General features: G+C 44.7%; 1 protein-coding gene across 1 annotated transcript in view; it reads left to right on the top strand.

Moving 5' to 3' along the window:
* Positions 1-22,218, top strand: part of LOC126424624 (uncharacterized) — a 343,469-nt gene that overhangs the window by 160,678 nt on the left and 160,573 nt on the right. Inside the window, exons 15-16 of the mRNA XM_050087361.1 lie at positions 209-595; positions 7,763-8,088. Of these exons, the coding sequence (XP_049943318.1) occupies positions 209-595; positions 7,763-8,088 (713 nt within the window). The remainder of the gene's footprint in view (positions 1-208; positions 596-7,762; positions 8,089-22,218) is intronic.

Below are 22,218 nucleotides of genomic sequence, written 5' to 3'. Positions count from 1 at the left end.
ATAACTGATAATTAAAGCACTTGCATATCTCGTCAAATGCAATATCATCAGGGTTCATCTTGGTCTAGCATACTCACCAGTTCCTCCTAGTAATACCACAGCTTGTGTTTGCTGTAAGTTGCTGACAGAATACAGACCTACAGGAAGGCAGACGTTTGTCCATAAGCGGATACCTCTCCTGAAAGCTCTCGAGTGAGACTACAGTAAGATATATTGGACCCAATAGCACAAGAGTCGCCAGCCATGGATTTCGAGACGGCCAGCAAGGGCGGCAACCCGTTCCTGATGGACGACTTCCCGACGGCGTCATCCGCGAGCGACCCCCTGGGCAGCGGCGGCATCTTCGGCACTACCACGACCGCGCCCAGCAGCACTTCGTCCAACCCATTCCTCAGCGACTTCGACTTCTCGGCAGCGGGGTCGGAGCCGGCGCCACCGACCACGGCTGCTGCCGGCCCTGCAGGGGACAACCCGTTCCTCAGCGGCGACACCGCCGTCTCGTCGCCCTTCCTGCTGGACGACGCGCCCAGCGTGGGCAGTGGCGCCATATCCTCCACCAACCCCTTCGCACAGTTCAGCTCTGCTGCCACTGGAGGTAGGGTCGAGTGTCACATTACAACCTTGGAACAAAGCAAGAGTTTATCAAAAAGAGTTTACCAGTTTGTCAAAACTACTTGATCAGCATTACCCAGCCACTTACACTGACAAGCCAAATCATTACGACCACTGGCGTTGTGGGCATATGACACAGTAATAGTTTATCAGAGCAGACACGGATGGGAGGATCACCCAAGCGAAGATACGGGCTGCAAATGGGGAAATCCACTGAGACTGACTTGGACAAAGAGCAGATTATTATTAGGCAGATCCTGTGAACAGGTATCTCGAAAATGCCAAAGCTAGTCGAATAGTAGTGTGCTACTGTCATGAGTATTTATGGAAAGAGATAGAACTGAGAAACAACCACTAGGCGCTAAAGGGTTGGAGGGTCTCAACTCTTCATAGTTTATCAGAGCAGACACGGCTGGGGGGATCACCCAAGCGAAGATATGGGTAGCAAATGGAGAAATCCATTTCAGATAAACGACTTGGAAAAGAGCAGATTATTATTAGGTAGATCCTGTGAACAGGTGTCTCGAAAATGGCAAAGCTACTCGAATAGTAGTATGCTACTGTCATGAGCATTTATGGAAAGACGTAGGACAGATACAACCACTAGGCGCTAAATGGTTGGAGTATCAAGACTCTTCATAGAACGTGGGGATTCTAAGGCTTGGCTGCACCGTAAAGTAGCATAATGGGGATCTGTGGCATCTCCGCCGGAAGAGCACAATGCTGTTTCACGCACAAGTCTTTCGGAGCGCGCCGTTCATCGTACATTAGACCTTGGAGCTCGGGAGCAGACTAGCCCTACATTTTCACTTGTAGACCCAACGACATCGTCAGTTATGATTGTAGTCGGCACGGGACCATTGGGATTCGACCGTCGATCAATGGAATTGTGTCGTTCTTCACGCGAATCGCTTTTTTTCATAACTAGATCGATGGTCGTCTCCACAAACGCCGTCATGGGGGTGAATGGCTGCCCGAAAAATGCAGCGCGCCACAGAGGGAGGCTGGTAGGAGCAGTATTACGCCATGGAAGACATTTTCATGCTCTTGCATGGTGCCTGTGGCAGTAATTGAACACACGCTGCGAACCACATGCATCTCTTCATGCTGGATGTCTTCATCGACGACGTTGTCATCCTTCAGCAGTATAACTGTGTCGGAGCCAGAACCTTGCTACAGAGCATTATAGCGATGTCTCAGCGACCAAACTCACGTAATGTAAATCTTAAGGAATCCATCCGGGTCGCTATTGGGCACCATCACCGTGTACGCAACAGCCCATTATATACGCGAATTGTGCATGGACATCTAAAGCCACGTACCTGCACAAAGTCGAGCGAGGTGGCGCAGTGGTTAGCACACTGGACTCGTATTGGGGAGGACGGCAGTTCACACTCGTGTCCAGCCATTCCGATTCAGGTTTTCCATGATTTCCCTAAATCGCTGCAGGCAAATACCGGGATGGCTTCTTTGAAAGGGCACAGCCGACCTACTTTCCCATCCTTTCCTAATCCGATGGGACCAGTGATCCTGCTGTTTGTTCCCATCCCCCAAATCAATCAACCAACCAACAGCCACAAACCTAGCAACAAACTGCCGGAGCTCCGATATACGGAATCAGCGATGTACGAGTATTTTGTTCCATAGATGAATAAACAAGCTATTAAGCAGGTGGTAATAATGTTTTGGCTCATCAGTGCATTAGTGGACATTAATAAGGCGTGAGTCCACCTTTCGCCTTTACGACGTCTTCATCTCTACTGGGGATCTTTGTCAGGTGGCTGAATGCCTGTGAGGGAATGGCAACCCATTTCTCCTCATCAGCCGAAAATAGAGAAGGTAGTGATGTCGGACGCTGGGGTCTGGAGAGAAGTCGACATTATAACTCATCCCAAAGGTGTTCCACTGGGTTCAGTTAGGAACTCTCGGCAGACCAGTCCATTTCAAGAATGTTATTCTCCACAGACCATTGCCAAACGGATGTGGCGCTATGAGGAGGGTGCAATCTTCATTGCTAATACAATCACTCACCGTCTCTGAACTATTCCTCTGCTGTATGCAGTACACAATATGGTGCAATTTGTTCATATCTTGCCACATCTAACGTTTTCTGAAGTTCAGTTAAGGGGACTGTACATTTACCTCAGAAATCACTCCCTATGCAGTAAAATCATCTCCTCTGCAGTGCACTGTTAGAACTACACATAATGACAGGTAATGTCCTACAAGTGTTCACTGAACCCAAATGCTTCCATCAGACTGCCCCAGGATACAGTGATTCGTCACTCCAAATAATTTATATCCAGTCATCCAGTGTCCAGCGGTGTGTGGTCTTTTCACCACCTTAAGTGTCGCCTAGCACTAACAAAAAAATGTGGCTTATTAGGAGCTGCTTGATCTTTGTACCATGCTTTAACTTCCTAAGCGCAGTCATTGTGCTAGCAGACATCCAGTAACTAACCCACTTTCGAAGTTACTGATATCTGTTGATCAATGGAGTCTTCTGTTACTGCTTCCCTACTGGCAACACAGTACCAAACGCCACCCACTCCCCCAACCCCTCCTGCGGCTCCTATTATACTGGAGAGTCCACCTCTCCTGATATCTGGCATAACGTATGGCTTTTCGGCTACTGTAAAGGATGAGCCAGACGGTAGGAGATTTTACTTTATTATATGAGCTTTCAAAGGGTAACTTCATTTTTCCATTACGGCCAAGCCACGGCCGACAGTGTTAGCTGCCTGTAAATTCTTTCGTCCCACGGTCTAGTAACAGGAAGTCAGTACCGAGGAAGGGCACCTTGATTATGCGCAACCCTAATGTGCTGACAGGGTAACGCCGCCCCAGGCGTCGCTTAGCAGGCAACGCTCTGGGAAGTCCCATTGCCGCCCCCGCGGGTTTCTCTGCCCCGACCAATCAGGGCGGAGGAAGCTGCGTGGTGCGTCGAATATACCCGGCCGACTGTCGCTGGGCCCGCTCTCTTGTATTCTTGCTCACCCGCGAGTCGGACTCACGCCCTGTAGCAGTGTAGACCTTCTCGCTTCTCCCAGCGCTGCAGCACTGTAGACTTATTTTTGGCAGACACCAATTTTCGTTAGCTTCGCAAACTGTGTTTTGCTAAACTCTAGGCTCCGGCTCACCCTCACCTCCCTAGGCTTGGCTATGTGACCCACTTTTTAACATGCTTTCGCCAATAAATGGCCTTCATCTAAATTTTGACCTGCTCTTTCCAAAACGCCCACCGCCTTCCCATACGCCCATCCTGTACACTACTTTTGATCAGATATTGTATATAAGTATATTGGACAAAATGTGATTCACTATCCGCTACCTCGAGACATCATGATACTAATGTAAAAACAGTGTCTAGTCTTCTAATTTGGTACCGATTTGAGTGTCTGACATCTGGAGGTCTCGCATGATTTGAGAAGAGGCGCTGTACCACTCTACACGCCTCCAGACAGGTACCGTTTTGTTTTGCCCACTGTAGACGACCAGCCTTTTGTACCACTGTGTGCAACAGCCGTTTGCAAGTTATCCGATTCGAAATCCCATTGCGGTGTTTCCTCGGAAGCTGCTTAATAGAGACCTACATTCACTGTCAGCAGCAAAGTATGCCTAGTTTCAACCCAGTTGTCACTGATAAGGCGTCAACTTCGTTTCCGGTCTCTGTCCGTTAAGATCTTCTTTACGAACCTGGTTGTCGCGAGCCGTGTTACATTGCCAGTGGTAAACCATTCTTTGTAGATGCGCTGGACAACCCGTGTTGATATGACAGCCGACTGAGCAACGTCAGTGACAGTGTGGTCATGGGCGCATTCAAATACGAACCGTTCTATCACTGTCACATCTGCACGTCGACCGACATAAATACACAGGGTGTAAATTTTAGGTTGACAAACTAGAATAACTCGAAAAATAAGCTTCAAACAAAACAATGTGTAGAATCCAAAGTTGATTATTTTCGAGGGAGACACCTGCTGGTGCTAAAATTAGCCCCCAGGAGGCAATTTTAAAATTTCTAATGGTAACCCAATTTTTTATTGCAGAATCAGATTCTACATAAAAAACTACGTACATTTTGCCTTAAACATTTGTTTTGATTTTTGGTAGTTGGCGTTGTAATTCAAGAAAATCCCTGTTCTCACTTTTGCGTGGAAAATGGTTACGAATAAATAAAAAATACTTATTTACTTCGTAAATTTTGATTCGCTAAAACTAAAACACTCCTCCTCTCCCCACAGGGTGGGGTATGAGAGAGAGGAATTAGTTTTACAAATGGTGATCCAAATATTAATTTTTTCCGCAGATTTGGATAAGATTTGTTTCGTGGTCTCTCAAATCCCACCCTATGTGGAGAGGGAGAGTTTTAGTTTTAGCGAATCAAAATTTATGAAGTAAATAAGTATTTATTTATCCGTAACCATTTTCCACGCAAAAATGAGAACATGGATTTTCTTGAACTACAGCGCCAAATACCAAGATCCAAAACAAATGGGGGCTCCCATTTGAAATTTTAAAGTTGCCTCCCGCCGCAACCCCAGAGGGCTGGGGTGGCGGGCTAATTTTAGCACCAGCAGAATTACCCCTGGAAAATAATCAACTTTGGATTCTTCACATTTTTTCGTGTGAATCTTATTTTTCGAGCTATTCTGGTTTGTCAACTTAAAATTTGCACCCTGTATATTGATACCACGTAGACGACTGACACATATGCATACACAACACTTCACTATCACGACACATCAGCGGTGGACAATCACATAGTCTCCTGGTGCCATCTCTGCAGCATCTACAGCGCTCCAAAGTGACCAGTGTGGAATTTTTAAGAGTTGGTTTTGTCCAGTGAGCTTGCATAGTCAATGCGGGAATCCGTGAAGAAAGGAAGGAGTGACCCGATGCGTGACTATTGGAGGTGAGGGCGAGGGATGAGGGAACCAGTGACCAGTTAAGGGGAATACCACTAATATTTTACCCGGTGGGCTGAGCGCTAATACTGGTATGAACACACACTCATTACAGCCCTTGGGGTGGGTGCAGGCGTGGAAAGCAGGTGACACTGAAAAGTAAAGTAAAACGAACGATATTAGTGTCGACTGTTCTATCGAACCTAACCCCTTGGTGTTTGATGGATCCTGAGACGGGAAGAGGTTTACCTCGACTATTTTCCAAGGACCTCATTCCTTACCACATGTGCCCACCTAATTTTCAACGATCTTCTGTAGCAACAGCATCTCAAATGCTTCTCTTCTCCTCTGCTCCAGTTTCACTACCATACAATGCTGTGTTCCAAACGTACATTCTGAGAAATTTCTTCCTCAAGTAAAGGCCTATGTTCGATACCTGGCTGACATGTTGTTGTTGTGGTCTTCAGTCCTGAGACTGGTTTGATGCAGCTCTCCATGCTACTCTATCCTGTGCAAGCTTCTTCATCTCCCAGTACCTACTGCAATCTACATCCTTCTGAATCTGCTTAGTGTATTCATCTCTTGGTCTCCCTCTACGATTTTTACCCTCCACGCTGCCCTCCAATACTAAATTGGTGATCCCTTGATGCCTCAGAACATGTCCTACCAACCGATCCCTTCTTCTGGTCAAGTTGTGCCACAAACTTCTCTTCTCCCCAATCCTATTCAATATTTCCTCATTAGTTATGTGATCTACCCATCTAATCTTCAGCATTCTTCTGTAGCACCACATTTCGAAAGCTCCTATTCTCTCATTGTCCAAACTATTTATCGTCCATGTTTCACTTCCATACATGGCTACACTCCATACGAATACTTTCAGAAATGACTTCCTGACACTTAAATCAATACTGGATGTTAACAAATTTCTCTTCTTCTGGCTTACATACAGAGCATAAATCAGGGATGTAAGGAGCAACTTCAGCCAAACACAGTACACACATTACTTTGAGTAAAAACAGGTGACATGGCATGCTCAACAATTAGTGATTTAGAATAGGATGATGGTGCATTGGGTATGTAAAATGGCTGATACTAGTTTACTTAACCAAAGACCTTTGAGGTCATTGATTGGTGACAGTACTTACAGCTTGTGAAAGCAAGTCCTTCTTGTGGACGTGGAACAATGGCTGACAATATAAGTAATGTAAATGGAACACCACAGCCATGAAACTTACTGGCAGATTAAAACTGTGTGCCCGACCGAGACTCGAACTCGGGACCTTTGCCTTTCACGGGCAAGTGCTCTACCAACTGAGCTACCAAAGTACGACTCACGCCCGGTACTCACAGCTTTACTTCTGCCAGTACCTCGCCTCCTACCTTCCAAACTTTACAGAAGCTCTCCTGCAGCTCCGCTTCAGAGTGAAAATCTCATTCTGGAATCATCCCCCAGGCTGTGGCTAAGCCATGTCTCCGCAATATCCTTTCTTTCAGTAGTGCTAGTTCTGCATGGTTCGCAGGAGAGCTTCCGTAAAGTTTGGAAGGTGGGAGACGAGATACTGGGAGAAGTAAAGCTGTGAGTACCGGGCGTGAGTCGTGCTTCGGTAGCTCAGTTGGTAGAGCACTTGCCCGCGAAAGGCGAAGGTCCCGAGTTCGAGTCTCGGTCGGGCACACAGTTTTAATCTGCCAGGAAGTTTCATATCAGCGCACACTCTGCAGCAGAGTGAAAATCTCATTCTGGAACCACAGCCATGCTTTCAAAGTATTTGAATGTGGATGTAAGGTGTCTGACATGTTGGTGGGGAAGCTTTAGGAATGGGGTGTTTTGCATCTCCAGTGATTTCATGCCTATTATCTCCATTTATTTCGTGTCACTGAAATAAGTTCAGTTGTCGAGTGACCTTTATGGCAGGGTGGTAAGCGGCAGTGCACCACCGTATCAATTCTGCTGGTGGATGTATACTTGAGTGGAGTACCACCTATGCATGTCGGGGAGCAGTAGGAGGAAAACGTAGAGACTATAAAAGTCTGGAGGCCTACTCACATATCCTGAAATTTAAGACTGCCCGTGAAATGTAAATCAAAATCAGAGTCCCTGCCTGGCACAGACAGTTACTCGTGACACATTCACAGATAGTTTCAGTCCAACATCAGACCTTCTGGAAGACCAATGCAGATTTGTTGCTAGTCAGAAGACTGTTTGGTATAGCTACTGGAGTTAATGCGGTGCCCTTTTTCAGCAGGAGGTGACATCAACCACCTGGATTTCTTCTCGTCGGTGGCGGTGACGACAGCGCCGTCCTCCGCGTCGGCGGGGGCGGACTCGTTCGGCTCTGGCGCCGGCAGCGACTACAGCAGCCTGTTCGCGGCCGCGGAGCCCGCCTCCGCAGTCACCACGTCCGCCGCCAGCGCCCTCGACTTCTTCGGGGGCAGTGCGGATCCGGCGCCAGTCGCGCAGCCGCAGCAGTACCAGCCGCCCCCCAGGCCGGCGCCGCCCCCGGTCGCCGCCCTTCACCAGCCTCCGGCGGCGGACCTCCTGGCGGACGATGCGGGCGACTTCTGCAAGGTGAGTGTCTGCCCTGCTGGCACCACCTACACATCCAGCTGCAGAAAAAAAACTCATGATGGGGATTGGGGATTCCGGGGGAATACGCCCCGCGACTAAATCGCCCCGCGACTAAATCGCCCCGCGACTAAATCGCCCCGCGACTAAATCGCCCCGCGACAACACTTTCACATGGTAGAAAAAGTAGAACAGGTGCGAGCAAGCGCACTTCGATTTTCTGCCACATAACATCATCATACGATATCTCACATTTAAAATTTGTAATAATAAATAACAAATTTAGTTACAAGAACATGATTTTTCTTTTTTCTTCTAATACTCTCAATATGTACACCACAGTGGTGGTATCTCCTGTGGGTTATACCTTTCCTTGCTTACTGAAACCCGAAATATATACATACAAATTATATGTGGATTAAACTAGTTGACATCAGATTACATATGTAGTACACCTTTATTATGGTCGGTACATCATTCGATAGTAACGGAAGTCTGATAGGATCACTTTGTCCATCCGTCCATCTACCTGTTCAAAACCCTTTACCTGAGGAAGGGTTACATGTATCAAGTTGAAATTTGTCATGTACTGAGGTCTGTAGCCGTTTGGTAGTGTAAGAATGTTAAACTTGTAAATCAATGAAATCAAAAGATATGGCCATTAATGTCACATATTTTGAAACTCGCAAAATGACTCATTAAAATGTGTGGAGTACTTACCCTCGACGCAGTATAATAACATTTTCCTAGAAAAAAGATTTCATAGTACACACAAAGGAAATCAGAAAATTGTTAATTTGTAATTGTATCATACTAAAAACGTGTTTCTGTTGTCATTTGTTATGCGACATCGAACTTGAAACAAAAACGTTCTAAAGTCCCAGAATCCTTGGGTCAGTATCTTGCCAGTATCAATGTTGATGAGCCAAAAATCGTAGATATTCTCAATTCCCAGAATGGATGAACAGCCTACACACATAATTAAGTTTGTTCGAAAACCTCGGTACGCGGGCCCTACTCGAAATCTGCATCTTTTAAATTGTGTGTGCCCTACAGCTGCCAACAAAAATCAGTCACAGGTGGAGCGTGTCATCTGCAACACAAGGATATTAGGGCAACGTCTGAATTGTATTTTTGTTTAGAATATAACATTTGAACTACATACGTAAAATAGTGTCGTATGCCTCCTTTTTGCTCTTAGGATGGCTGCCTCCAACTTGCCCTGAGCTGCATTTGGCTTTCATTTGCCTACTGATAGTGTTTACGTTGTTGTTTTTACATTTCAAATGTCCCTAGGATGTTTGTAAAATTTCGTGAAGCTTTCGTTTGGAGAATTCTGTGTTACGATGTCTTACTTACAGATTGTGTTGCCTACTTTTGACAGTGTTTACTTACTTGTAACAAAATCAAATGTCAACATACTCCTAATCTACATAAAATTCGTATGTATATAGAGTATTTCAACACAATAAAACGAAAAAAGCACTGAAGGTGCCGCAGTTAGGATGAACCACGTTTGGGGATCAATCAAAAGAAAATCTTTGTTCTTGCTGGAAGACGAATCCTCTGGTAGTCATTATTATTTAAAATTTGTGTTCAGTATAAGTTTTTGGTCGGTGTTGAACTTCTGTGTGTCTATTCATAAATGCATCTTTGCCGTACCAAACAGTAAAGGGTGCATTCGTCAAGAACAATCGACATAAACTCATTTTTTCGTGGGTCTACAATAACGAGTTCTTGTTCATTGGATTTTCAGAAAATAATACCTAGTTCACATTTCCCTCATTTTACGAGTTCTAATTGTTGTATATCACACCCAGCAATTAATGAACGTGAAACTTAACATCGTTTTACGAATTGTCGCATTTCCAGGCCGATTTGTTCCATGTTGTACTAGTACCGTATTCCGTTTGTGAATCTCAGTTATCGGAAACACTGAATCAGACCTTTCATTGTTCACAGCCCATGTCTTCCTCCGCCTTTCCAAGGTTTTTCGGCCTACTGGATTACAAAGTTTGACCTTGTGACGATGTCTGCCATTATTCGTTCTGTCGAGCTATTCACTACATATCCTCCGTCTTCAGTTTGGTTTTCTACAATAAATACCTTTCTTTCTTAATGCTTGCTGTTTCTTCGTCTGTCTGCTGTGGTACAGCCTTTCACAACAACTCATTACAGCTTCCTGAATCTCACTTTCTTGTCGTTAGCAAAACGACACTTCCGTAGAATAATGTGGCGACGTCCATTACTTGGTAAAACTTCTTTGGCCTTGTTTTCTGTGTCTTGTTTCTCAAGTAACATAGATGTTCCCACATTTTTTGCTACTCTATTGCGTATACCTTTGTCATACGTCTATCAAATCCCAGATAATTAAGATAACTGACCCGCTCAGCTGCTGTATTGTTAGCCATGCTTTTTTTTTCTTACGGGGTATATGTTGTTATGGTCTTCAGTCTAGAGACTCGTTTGATGCAGCTCTCCATGCTACTCTATCCTGTGCAAGCTGCTTCGTCTCCCAGTACCTACTGCAACGTACATCCTTCTCAATCTGCCTAGTGTATTCATCTCTTGTTCTCCCTCTACGATTTTTACCCTCCACGCTGCCCTCCAATACTTAATTGGTGGTCCCTTGATGCCTCAGAACATGTCCTGCCAAGCGATCCCTTCTTCTAGTCAAATTGTGCTACAAACGCCTCTTCTCCCTAATTCTGTTCAATACCTCCTCATTATTTATGTGATCTACCCATCTAATCTTCAACATTCTTCTGCAGCACCACATTTCGAAAGCTTCTATTCACTTCTTGTCCGAACTATTTATCGTCCACGTTTCACTTCCATACATGGCTACACTCCATACAAATACTTTCAGAAACGACTTCCTGACAATTTAATCTATACTCGAAGTTGACAAATTTCTCTTCTTCAGAAACGCTTTCCTTGCCATTGCCAGCCTACGTTTTTATCCTCTCTACTTCGACCATCATCAGTTATTTTGCTCCCAAAACAGCAAAATTAATTTACTACTTTAAGCGTCTCATTTTCTAATCTAATTCCTGCAGCATCGCCCGATTTAACTGGACTACATTCCATTATCCTCGTTTTGCTTTTGTTGATGTGCATCTTATATCCTCCTTTCAAGACACTATCCATTCCGTTCAGGTGCTCTTCCAGGTCCTTTTCTGTCTCTGACAGAATTACAATGTCATCGGCGAACCTCAAAGTTCTTATTTTTTCTCCATGGATTTTAATTCCTATTCCGAATTTTTCTTTTGTTTCCTTTACTGCTTGTTTAATATACAGATTGAATAACATCGGGGAGAGGCTACAACCCCTTCTCACTCCCTTCCCAACCACTGCTTCCCTTTCATGTCCCTCGACTCTTATAACTGCCATCTGGTTTCTGCACAAATTGTAAATAGCCTTTCGCTCCCTGTATTTTACCCCTGCCGCCTTTAGAATTTGAAAGAGTATTCCAGTCAACATTGTCAAAAGCTTTCTCTAAGTCTACAGATGCTAGCAACGTAGGTTTGCCTTCCCTTAATATATTTTCTAAGATAAGTCGTAGGGTCAGTATTGCCTCACGTGTTTCAACATTTCTACGGAATCCAAACCGATCTTCCCCGAGGTCGGTTTCTACCAGTTTTTCCATTCGTCTGTAAAGAATCCGCGTTTGTTTTTTGCAGCCGTGACTTATTAAACTGATACTTCGGTAGTTTTCACATCTGTCAACACCTGCTTTCTTTGGGATTGCAATTACTATATTCTTCTTGAAGTGTGAGGGTATTTCGCCTGTCTCATACATCTTGCTCACGAGATGGTAGAGTTCTGTCATGGCTGGCTCTCCCAAGGCTGTCAGTAGTTCTAATGGAATGTTGTCTACTCCCGAGGCTTTCGATTTAGGTCTTTCAGTGCTCTGTCAAACTCTTCACGCTGTATCATATATCTCATTTCATCTTAACCTACGGGGTATCATTCTATAAAAGCCATTGCTTTTTAGTGTTCTTTGCGGATACAATCATCTCTTTGTCTTCAGATACATTGTTTGGTATGTAAATTGATCTTTGCATGTCATTCTCACTCTGCCAAAATAGTGGCATTGTCTCCATGTTCGAGGATGTCCTGAAAACTAATACTTAAGAATTTTCTATTCTCTTTTCAAGATCGCATAAGATGTTACACGTCGTGGATATTACTCGGCCGACTTTCCCACCTTACTGACGCAAGTCATAACCCTGTGCCGCTAGAGAGCATGGCGGTGTGTAACGTAATTGTGCCTGTGTACTGCGAGGCCCTCAGCAAACTGAAAACACGAATGCGAAGAGTTCGTCCACACATTCAGCACGCTCACCTTCAGCATGACAATGCTGGACCACACAAGAGTGCTGCAACATGAGCAACAATCCGACGCCTAGGGTTCACTGTCATCTATCATCCTCCGCACAGTTCCAACTTGACCCCATCTTTTTCTGTAAGTTAAAGAACTCCTTCGGGGACTTCACTTTGATAGGAATGAAGCGGTGCAACGAGAGGTGAGGTTGTTGCTCCGTCAACGAAGTCATTCTACGTGACGCAGTCAACAGACTGGTCTCTCGTTGGGAGAAATATGGTATTCACCAGGGAAACAGTATTGAATAATAAAAATCTAGGGACTAATAATAAGGATGTAGAATGTTAATAAAGTTTGTTTCATTTAAAACGCTTTAAGAGTGTTCACGTGAAAAAATTGGAGGCATTACTTTCCTACACGCCCTTGTTAAAACAAAATTTTATAACTTGGATGAAACTGGCATTCTGTTCGCGCACACTCCCCCCCCCCCCCCTCTCTCTCTCTCTCTCTCTCTCTCTCTCTCTCTCTCTCTCTCTCTCTCTCTCTCTCTCTCTCTCTCTCTCTACACACACCTACACACACCTACACACACCTACACACACCTACACACACCTACACACACCTACACACACCTACACACACCTACACACACCTACACACACCTACACACACCTACACACACCTACACACACCTACACACACCTACACACACCTACACACACCTACACACACCTACACACACACCTACACACACACCTACACACACACCTACACACACACCTACACACACACCTACACACACACCTACACACACACCTACACACACACCTACACACACACCTACACACACACCTACACACACACCTACACACACACCTACACACACACCTACACACACACCTACACACACACCTACACACACACCTACACACACACCTACACACACACCTACACACACACCTACACACACACCTACACACACACCTACACACACACCTACACACACACCTACACACACACCTACACACACACCTACACACACACCTACACACACACCTACACACACACCTACACACACACCTACACACACACCTACACACACACCTACACACACACCTACACACACACCTACACACACACCTACACACACACCTACACACACACCTACACACACACCTACACACACACCTACACACACACCTACACACACACCTACACACACACCTACACACACACACCTACACACACACACCTACACACACACACCTACACACACACACCTACACACACACACCTACACACACACACCTACACACACACACCTACACACACACACCTACACACACACACCTACACACACACACCTACACACACACACCTACACACACACACCTACACACACACACCTACACACACACACCTACACACACACACCTACACACACACACCTACACACACACACCTACACACACACACCTACACACACACACCTACACACACACACCTACACACACACACCTACACACACACACCTACACACACACACCTACACACACACACCTACACACACACACCTACACACACACACCTACACACACACACCTACACACACACACCTACACACACACACACACACCTAAATCACTTGACGGACTTCAAGCAAACTTGGTACACGCATCATCTACTGTCTGGAAAGAATCGATGTGGGGATAACAAGCACCACCCTCTCAAAAGAGGGGGGGGGGGGGGTATGGATTGGTGTGAAAAAGAATGTGTAGCCCACGATGCTCATCCACTATTCGGGAATGAGAGCACTTAGTGACCTACAGCAAATTTTACACATTATTTCAAACCTTACAGAAACTATTTCTCGCTGATAACTCCCACAAAATGATGAAAAGAGAAAAGTTTATCACTTACTACATTTTTGCTGTTGACGCAAAAAAAACTGCCGCATTAACTACGGCGTTTTAATGTATTACTTGCACTAAGTGATTAAAAGTATTCGGACACCTGGCTGAAAATGACTTAAAACTTCGTGGCGCCCTCTATCGGTAATGCTGAAATTCAATATAATGTTGGCCCACCCTTAGCCTTGATGACAGCTTCCAGTCTCGCATGCATACGTTCAATCTGGTGCTGGTAGGTTTCTTGGGGAATGGCAGCCCAATCTTCACGGAGTGCAGCACTGAGGAGAGGTATCGATGGCGCTCGGTGAGGCCTGGCACGAAGTCTGTGTTCCAAAACACCCCAGAAGTGTTCCATAGGATTCAGGTCAGGACTGTGTGTAGGCCAGTCCATTACAGGGATATTATTGTCGAGTAACCACTTCGCCACAGGCCGCGCATTATGAGCAGGTGTTTGATCGTATTGAAAGGTGCAGTCGCCATCCCCGAACTGCTCTTCAACAGAGGGAAGGAAGAAGGTGCTTAAAACATCAGTGTAGGCCTGTGCTGTGATAGTGCCACGCAAAACAAGGGGTGCAAGCCCCCTCAATGAAAAACACGCCCACACCATAACACTACCGCCTCCGAATTTTGCCGTTGGTACTACACACACTGGAAGATGTTCATCGGGCATTCGCCATACCCACACCTTGCCATCGGATCGCCACATTCTGTACCGTGATTCTGCACTCAACACAACGTTCTTCTACTGTTCAATCGTCCAATGTTTACGCTCCTTATACGAAGCGAGGCATGGTTTGGCAGTTACCGGCGTGATGTGTGGCTTATGAGCAGCTGCTCGACCATGAAATCAAAGTTTTCTCACCTCCTGCCTAACTGTCATAGTACTTGCAGTGGATCCTGATGCAGTTTGGAATTCCTGTGTGATGGTCTGGATAGATGTCCGCCTATTACACACTGTGACCCTCTTCGACTGTCGGCAGTCGACAGACGAGGTCGGCCTGTACACTTCTGCGCTGTACCTGTTCCTTGACGTTTCCACTTCACTATCACATCGCAAAAAGTGGACCTAGGTATGTTCAGGAGTGTGGAAATCTCGCTCACAGACGTATGACACAAGTGACACGCAATCACCTGACCACGTTCGAAGTCCGTGAGTTCCGCGGAGAACCCCATTCTGCTCTCTCACGATGTCTAACGACTACTGAGGTCGCTGATATGGAGTACCTGGCAGTAGGTGGCAGCACAATGCACCTGACAAGCAATCGTATGTTTTTGGGGCTGTCCGGATACTTTTGGTCACATAGTGTATTTACTACTAACTCTATTCGCGACACATTTTGCAGTGTGTATCAACATATTCCGCTGAATGTACCTGCAAAAATATATCATTGTATGACACAGAGTTCAGGAGAGAAGACATCGTAAACACCGAGATGCCTGAAAAACTGCAGCATTATGCATGATGCTTTCATTACTTCATCACTACAAACTCTTTTCACACCACATTTCGCAGACCGTAGCCACATATACTCCACAGTACACGCCAGCAAAATTTTATCATTGTACGACACACACTTCAGAAGACACTATGTCTTAAACGTTAAGCTGCGTGAAAATAAAACTGCATGGCTCAATTCGCCTGAGGTACAAGTGAACTACGTGTACAATCGTATGATTAAAAAGTCAAATATATTTGAAACATACGTGCCGTGTGTACGGGGTCAAAGAACGGGTAAAGAACGCTTGCTAAATCGCTGGAACGATTTCAGCCAAATTTGGTGGACGTATTAGTTAAATCTGGAAAGAAATACTGTGCGGGTAAGAACCACCAGCCCTCTATTGAGGAGGGGTGAACACGTGGATAGGGAGGAAGGAGATGGACAGGCGGAGGGGAGGGAGAGAAGAGGAGGAGATGGACGGGAAAGAGATGGGCAGACAAGGGGGGGGGGGGGGGGACAGGGAGAAAAGCAGGAGATGGACTGTGTGGGGGTGGAGAGGATGTAGCCTACAGAGACGGGAAGAGGAGATGGCGCGTGTGTGTGTGTGTGTGTGTGTGTGTGTGTGTGTGTGTGTGTGTGTGTGTGTGTGCGCGCGCGCGCGCAAAATTTGCGTCGAGACCCTGTAGGATCACGCAAAGCTTCCTGCCTCATTCTAGCATTCTTTCTGATCTTCCACATTTCTGTCAATTTTTCGTCACGAAGTCTCTATCTTCAGTCCACTTTGTTCCTGGTTGCTTTGTTACTACACTCTGTCCTAACATTACACTTGTGTATCTTGTATCTGTGTACATTTTTGTTTTCAATAACTGTTTGATTTGTGCTTTTTCTAAGTCAAGTGTGTCTTGTCTTGTCCATGGTATTGTTCACTTGAACCCTTGTATGTGTATCAGAATTTTGTTGGTGAATCTTGTTGGTGGTAGATTGCTGATGTACACCTAGATCTTTAACATTATTTTTCTGACATCAGGTGCTAGGTTTGACATCGTCTCTGTGGATCCCGTAGAATGTGATCTGTAACCGTCTTCTAAGAGTTATGGTCTGACAATTTTTCTCTTTTTTTTTGCGTTCTTCCTTCAATATTGTTCCCATGTCGCTTTTCGTATGGAGTGTTAATGTCTCATAGTTACATGCAACACTTCAGGCTTGATAACTTTGTTGTTGTGTCTGACCTTTGTTCGAGTGGACTTGCATTTTCTGTAGATATGTGTCTTGTTTTGCCGTAAGCTATCTTCATGTATTGTAGTCGAGTATTTTGTATTTTCTCTCATCCTCTAGATTAGAGGATTTTACCTAAAATTTGAAAAGTGTAACTGTTTATTTTGCCATATTTTGTGTCTAAGTTTTGTGTGCCTAATTTTGAGCAGAAGAATGCAGCCTTCAGGAAAAAGCTTTGAAGGCCAATTTTTTCTGCAAATTCTTTTAGTATTTCTGTTTCTTTGGTTGCTGTTGCTTTGTTAACCGAAAGTATGATCGGGTCGTCTGTGAAAGCTAAGTCTTATATTTCTATCCTGTCCAGGGATCATTCTAGTCGTGATGGTTTCCAGTGTCCTTGGATTTTCAGTCCTTGCTATTCTCTCATTACTTTGTCCAGGACTAGTTGAATAGTGGGGATAATCCGTCGCTTCGCCCTACTGTATTTGATAATCTGTCCCTTTCACCTACTCCACTTTTTGTCATGAAGATACCAGAGATTTCAATCTTAACTTCTGATATATTGCTAGCCAGTGCCTATTCCATTAGTCGTAGTGTTTTTAGGTCGAGTCTCCATTCTTCTAACATGTTGAATAAGGATTGTCGGTGAACAGAATCATAGATTTCCTCGAAATCTATGAAAGTACAAATGATTGCACGAACGTCCGGGGAGGAAGACAGCCTGTTATTCTTCAGTTTTGTGTTTTAACTGTTCTTGCGTTTTCTGCTGTAAGCACGCTGAGGTAATTTTGTAGGTTACTTGCAGCGGAAGATTCATCTGTACCTGTTCACGTTCAGCCTATCTTCTTTCCTGTGAAACAGGTGGATAAGTACACTTTTGCATTCGTCAGTAAATTTTGCTGTTTGCAATATGGTTGTGATTATTTGCATAAATTCCTCAAAGGAAGTAGTTCAGCTATGATGGCGTCTTCATCGGATGTCCTTTTGTGTTTTTGATTTAAGTGCATATTTGTGGATCTCCTGACATACTGGTGAGAGTGACTCTGGGTGTATGGAGTTGTCCTGAATTGAGAATCTTGTTTTTGAGGTTCCAGGACAGTTAAGGGAATCAGAGAAACAACGAGCCAGTTCTTAACAATTTTCTTGATTAATTAATGCGAGCGTAACATCTTGTTTCCTGGAGCATAAGTTTTGAGGTGTGTTGCCGCGGATGTTTACTTGCGGAAGACCTGAAGAAATCTCTCGTGTGATAGTTGCGGCAGTTTTCCTCTGTAGCATCCAGCTTCTCCTTCATATACTTCCTCTTGGTTTGCGTAATGAGTTTTCTGGACTTGTTAAAACGATATAGGCTCTCTGGGGATTTTTTACTGTTGTATTCCTGGAATACTAGTTTGCGTCGTCTTAGTGCTTATTCACATTCTGAGTCCCACCGTAGGTGGTGAGTTTTTTCCGTGGTGTCGGTTCTTTTTTTTTGTGATATTTCTGTGGAATCCTTCCCATGTATTTGCTTTTTGTCATCCCCATCTCTGGTTTGTTGGATTTTATGATCTTTATCGTGGTCTTGCGGTAGCATTCTCTGTTCTTCCACGGGGTCCCGGGTTCGATTCCCGGCGGGGTCAGGGATTTTTCCTGCCTCGAGATGACTGGGTGTTGTTGTGTCGTCATCATCATCATCATTCATCCCATGACGCACGGAGGAAGGCAATGGCAAACCACCTCCGCTAGGACTTTGCCTAGTCGGCGGTGCGGCTCTCCCGTATCCCCCCTTCGCTCCTCGGAGTATGGGATCTCACCATCATCGTCCCAAATTCCTTTCCTGATTTTTTTCGGTGATTTTCAGTGGATTTAGGTAGTGGTTTGAAACAACATTCGCGCCTCTGCGAACTTGAATGTCTCTTTCTGGACTAGGTAGGAAATCGCTACATGGTCTATTTGGAATTCTCCCGTCAGTTGTATAGGTTGCCTCTGTTATCTGGTTTCACGGGGTTGACAGAATCTTGAGGTTGTTCTGCTGGCAAAGTTTGATGAGTCTCATGCCGTTTTGTTTGTGCATTTGTGCGCGGGAAACTTTCCCACAGTTCTCTGGTGGCATTTTCTCTCTTCCGATTTGTGATCTGAAATCACCGATCAGAGGTTTTACGTCGTCTTTGGGGATCTTGGTCATCAGCCTTTGTTTTCTAAAATTTTTCTTTTTATTTGGCGTCCTTCTTTGTTGTCTCCATTCGAGGGGGCGTATACAATGATAAAGGGCTATTTCTGTTTCCACACTGTAGACGCATTGTCATTAGCCCGTTATCTATCGTGTGTTGCTTTATGTTCCTTGTTGCGTTGCATTGGTTAAGCCTAGAATTTCGAAGTGTTCTGTTAGTGCTGTTCCTTTAGGAGGTAAACAGGCAATTTATTCGCTGAGAAACATAAGACGACCACATATTATGATTAAAAACACGCAGTTTGGTGGGTAATTTTATTTGATGTATGCATGGCAGCGGCAAAATACAGGTTGTATCAATAAGAATTATCCGATTTAAAAAAAAAAAAAATCGTAACTGTTATGTCACTTGAGATATGTGTGTGAACAACGTACTGTTGGAAAGAGCAAACTCTCGAATTTTACATGCTTCCCGCTAGGTAGCAGCTGTGTGCACCCACTTCAGTTGTAAAAATGGAATCGGGACAACAGAAAGTGTTCTATGTTCTACGTTTTGCGCAGTGCGGGTCGGTAATAACTGTTCAGCGTGACTTTCGTACCAGGTATGGTGTAGATCCTTCTACAGCACAGAGCATTAGACGACGTCATGAACAATTCCGAAAAACAGGATGTCTGTGTAAAGGCAAATCGCCTGGCCGTCCCCGAGTGTCTGACACAGACGTCGAACGCACCCGCCATAGTTGCACAAGGAGTCCGCAGAAATCCGTTCGCCGTGCAGCTCGACAGCTTAACATGCTATCGATGTCCGTATGGCGTGTGTTGCGTCGACGTTATCACATGAAACCATACAAAATTCAGCTACTGCAAGCTCTTCGTGAAGGTGACAAACACAGACGTGCGGAATTCTGTAATTTCGTTCTTGGCAAGATGTAGGATGACAGTTTTCTTCCACGCTTAGTGTTTACTAACGAGGCAACATTCCATTTAAATTGAAAGGTGAACCGTCATAATGTGAGAATATGGGGTACGGAAAAATCACATGAAGTTGTACAACATGAGAGGGACTCTCCAAAATTTAATGTGTTTTGTGCAGTTTCACTGGAAAAGTTGTATGGTCCATTTTCCTTTGCCGAGAACACTGTTACAAGAAGCACATATTTCGATATGCTTGAGAACTTTCTTTTCCCACATTTGGAGACTGATTCGAACGACTTTATTTACCAATAGCATGGGGCACAACCACGCTGATATCTGGAAGTGCGGGAATTTTTAAATCAAAGGATTACTGAACGATGGATCGGTCGCACTGGGCCAAATGATTCAGCCTTACATTACTGGCCTCCAAGGCCATCGGACCTGACTCTGTGTGATTATTTCTTGTGGGGCTTCTTAAAAGTTTGTGCCTTTGTTACCAACTACAATGAATGAACTGAGACATCGCATAACAGCAACTGTGGAAACTGTAAGTCAAGACATGCACTCTGCAGTATGAGAACAATTTGAGTACCGCCTTTACATACGCCGTGCATCTCAAGGGGGCATATTGAAAATGTATGAAAAAAAGCTGTTTGAGCTTTCCGTTTACAAAATGGGATACACCCAGTATACTTCCAAGATATGATAGTGTACAAACTGCGAAATGCGCACAAATCTGGTATGCAATGTGACCGGTCAGCAGTCTTCGAGCTACAACGAGCACCTCTCCAGAGATGGAGGCTGCCGTGTGCACAAGAGACCTAAACTCGCAGAACGAGGCTGAGACCTCGCTTCACTCAGGGACTCTTAACGGCGAGCTGACTCTCAGCGGCTTACACGAAATGTATCAATGGCAAAAGTTTTCTAACAATGTGTATTACCCTTTGTTTTGTATTGTACGGTTTCTGATTGCATATTACAGGCTTCATCACTGGCTATATATAAAGTGTGGACAGAAGAAGACTGAAAAGCTTGCAACTGGTCTCCGGAAAATGAGGACGAATTTGAATTTTGAACCATTTTGTCATAAGAGTTAGCAGCCTTCCTTTTTTCTTTTTTTTTTCCATGCTTGTTACCCGTGATCTTCCCATTAGTAGCCTGATAACTTTTGTGTGGTGAGCATTGTTGTTTGATGTTTATTTTCGTCATGGAGCAGATGACAACTGAGCAACAGATCAAGTGATAAAAAGTTATTACAAAAACAGTGAACGGCAACCGTCTGTGAATTGCATGTGACACTCTGACGTGATGCTGCTCCTATAGAATCATCAGTCCTGAAGTTGGTCCGGAAGTTTGAGGTAACGGGTTCTGTTTCAAACGTTAAGAAAACAGGACGACCGCTTTCTGTTCGAACACAGGAAAACATTGTTGTCGTGTGTGACAATGTACCCGTAAGCCCCAGAAAATCGTTTGCCAACAAACTCACCAACTGAATTTATCACGAAGTTTACTGCATGAAATCCTTCCAACAGATCTGAAAATGCATGCGCATAAAATTGAACTTACATAAGTGTTGCAGCCTGCAGATCATGGGAAGAGATATCAATTTGCTGCATGGTCCTTGGCTCGACAAGTGGAGAACGAGATTTACAAAAAGAATAATTTTGTCAGATGATGTGGACTTCCACCTCCGTGGGTATGTCAATAAGCAGAACTGCAGAATTTGGGTCAACGAAAATCCGCCAGTGACTGTGCAAGATGAGACGCATCCACAACGCATGACTGTTGTGGGTTCTGGGCAGGAGGAGTGATCGATCCGTACTTGTTTTAAAATGATGATCTGATGCCGTCACTGTGAATGGCGACCGTTACCGAAACATACTTTCTGATTGGTTTTTCCCTTCTTATTGATAAAAGTGACGATTTACGGTTTCAACGAGATGGTGCGACATGTCACGTATCCTGTGAGACGATTGGTCTGCTGAATGGAAAGTTTCCTCAAAAAATCATCTTTTTGCGTGGCAACCAGGAATGGCCTGGCAGATCATGCTATCTTACTCCTAGTGACTTGTGGGGATTTGTGAAATCAAAAGTGTAAGTGAACAAACCACAAACAGAACCCCCAACTGAAGGATGTAATTAAAAGGGTTATTAACGGCATCCCACTACATGTTTGTGAAT

The sequence above is a fragment of the Schistocerca serialis genome, chromosome 10 (assembly GCF_023864345.2).
Source record: "Schistocerca serialis cubense isolate TAMUIC-IGC-003099 chromosome 10, iqSchSeri2.2, whole genome shotgun sequence".
Lineage (NCBI taxonomy): Eukaryota > Metazoa > Arthropoda > Insecta > Orthoptera > Acrididae > Schistocerca > Schistocerca serialis.
The sequence above is the reverse complement of the archived record's forward strand: the minus strand, read 5'-3'. Positions and strand labels throughout refer to the sequence as shown.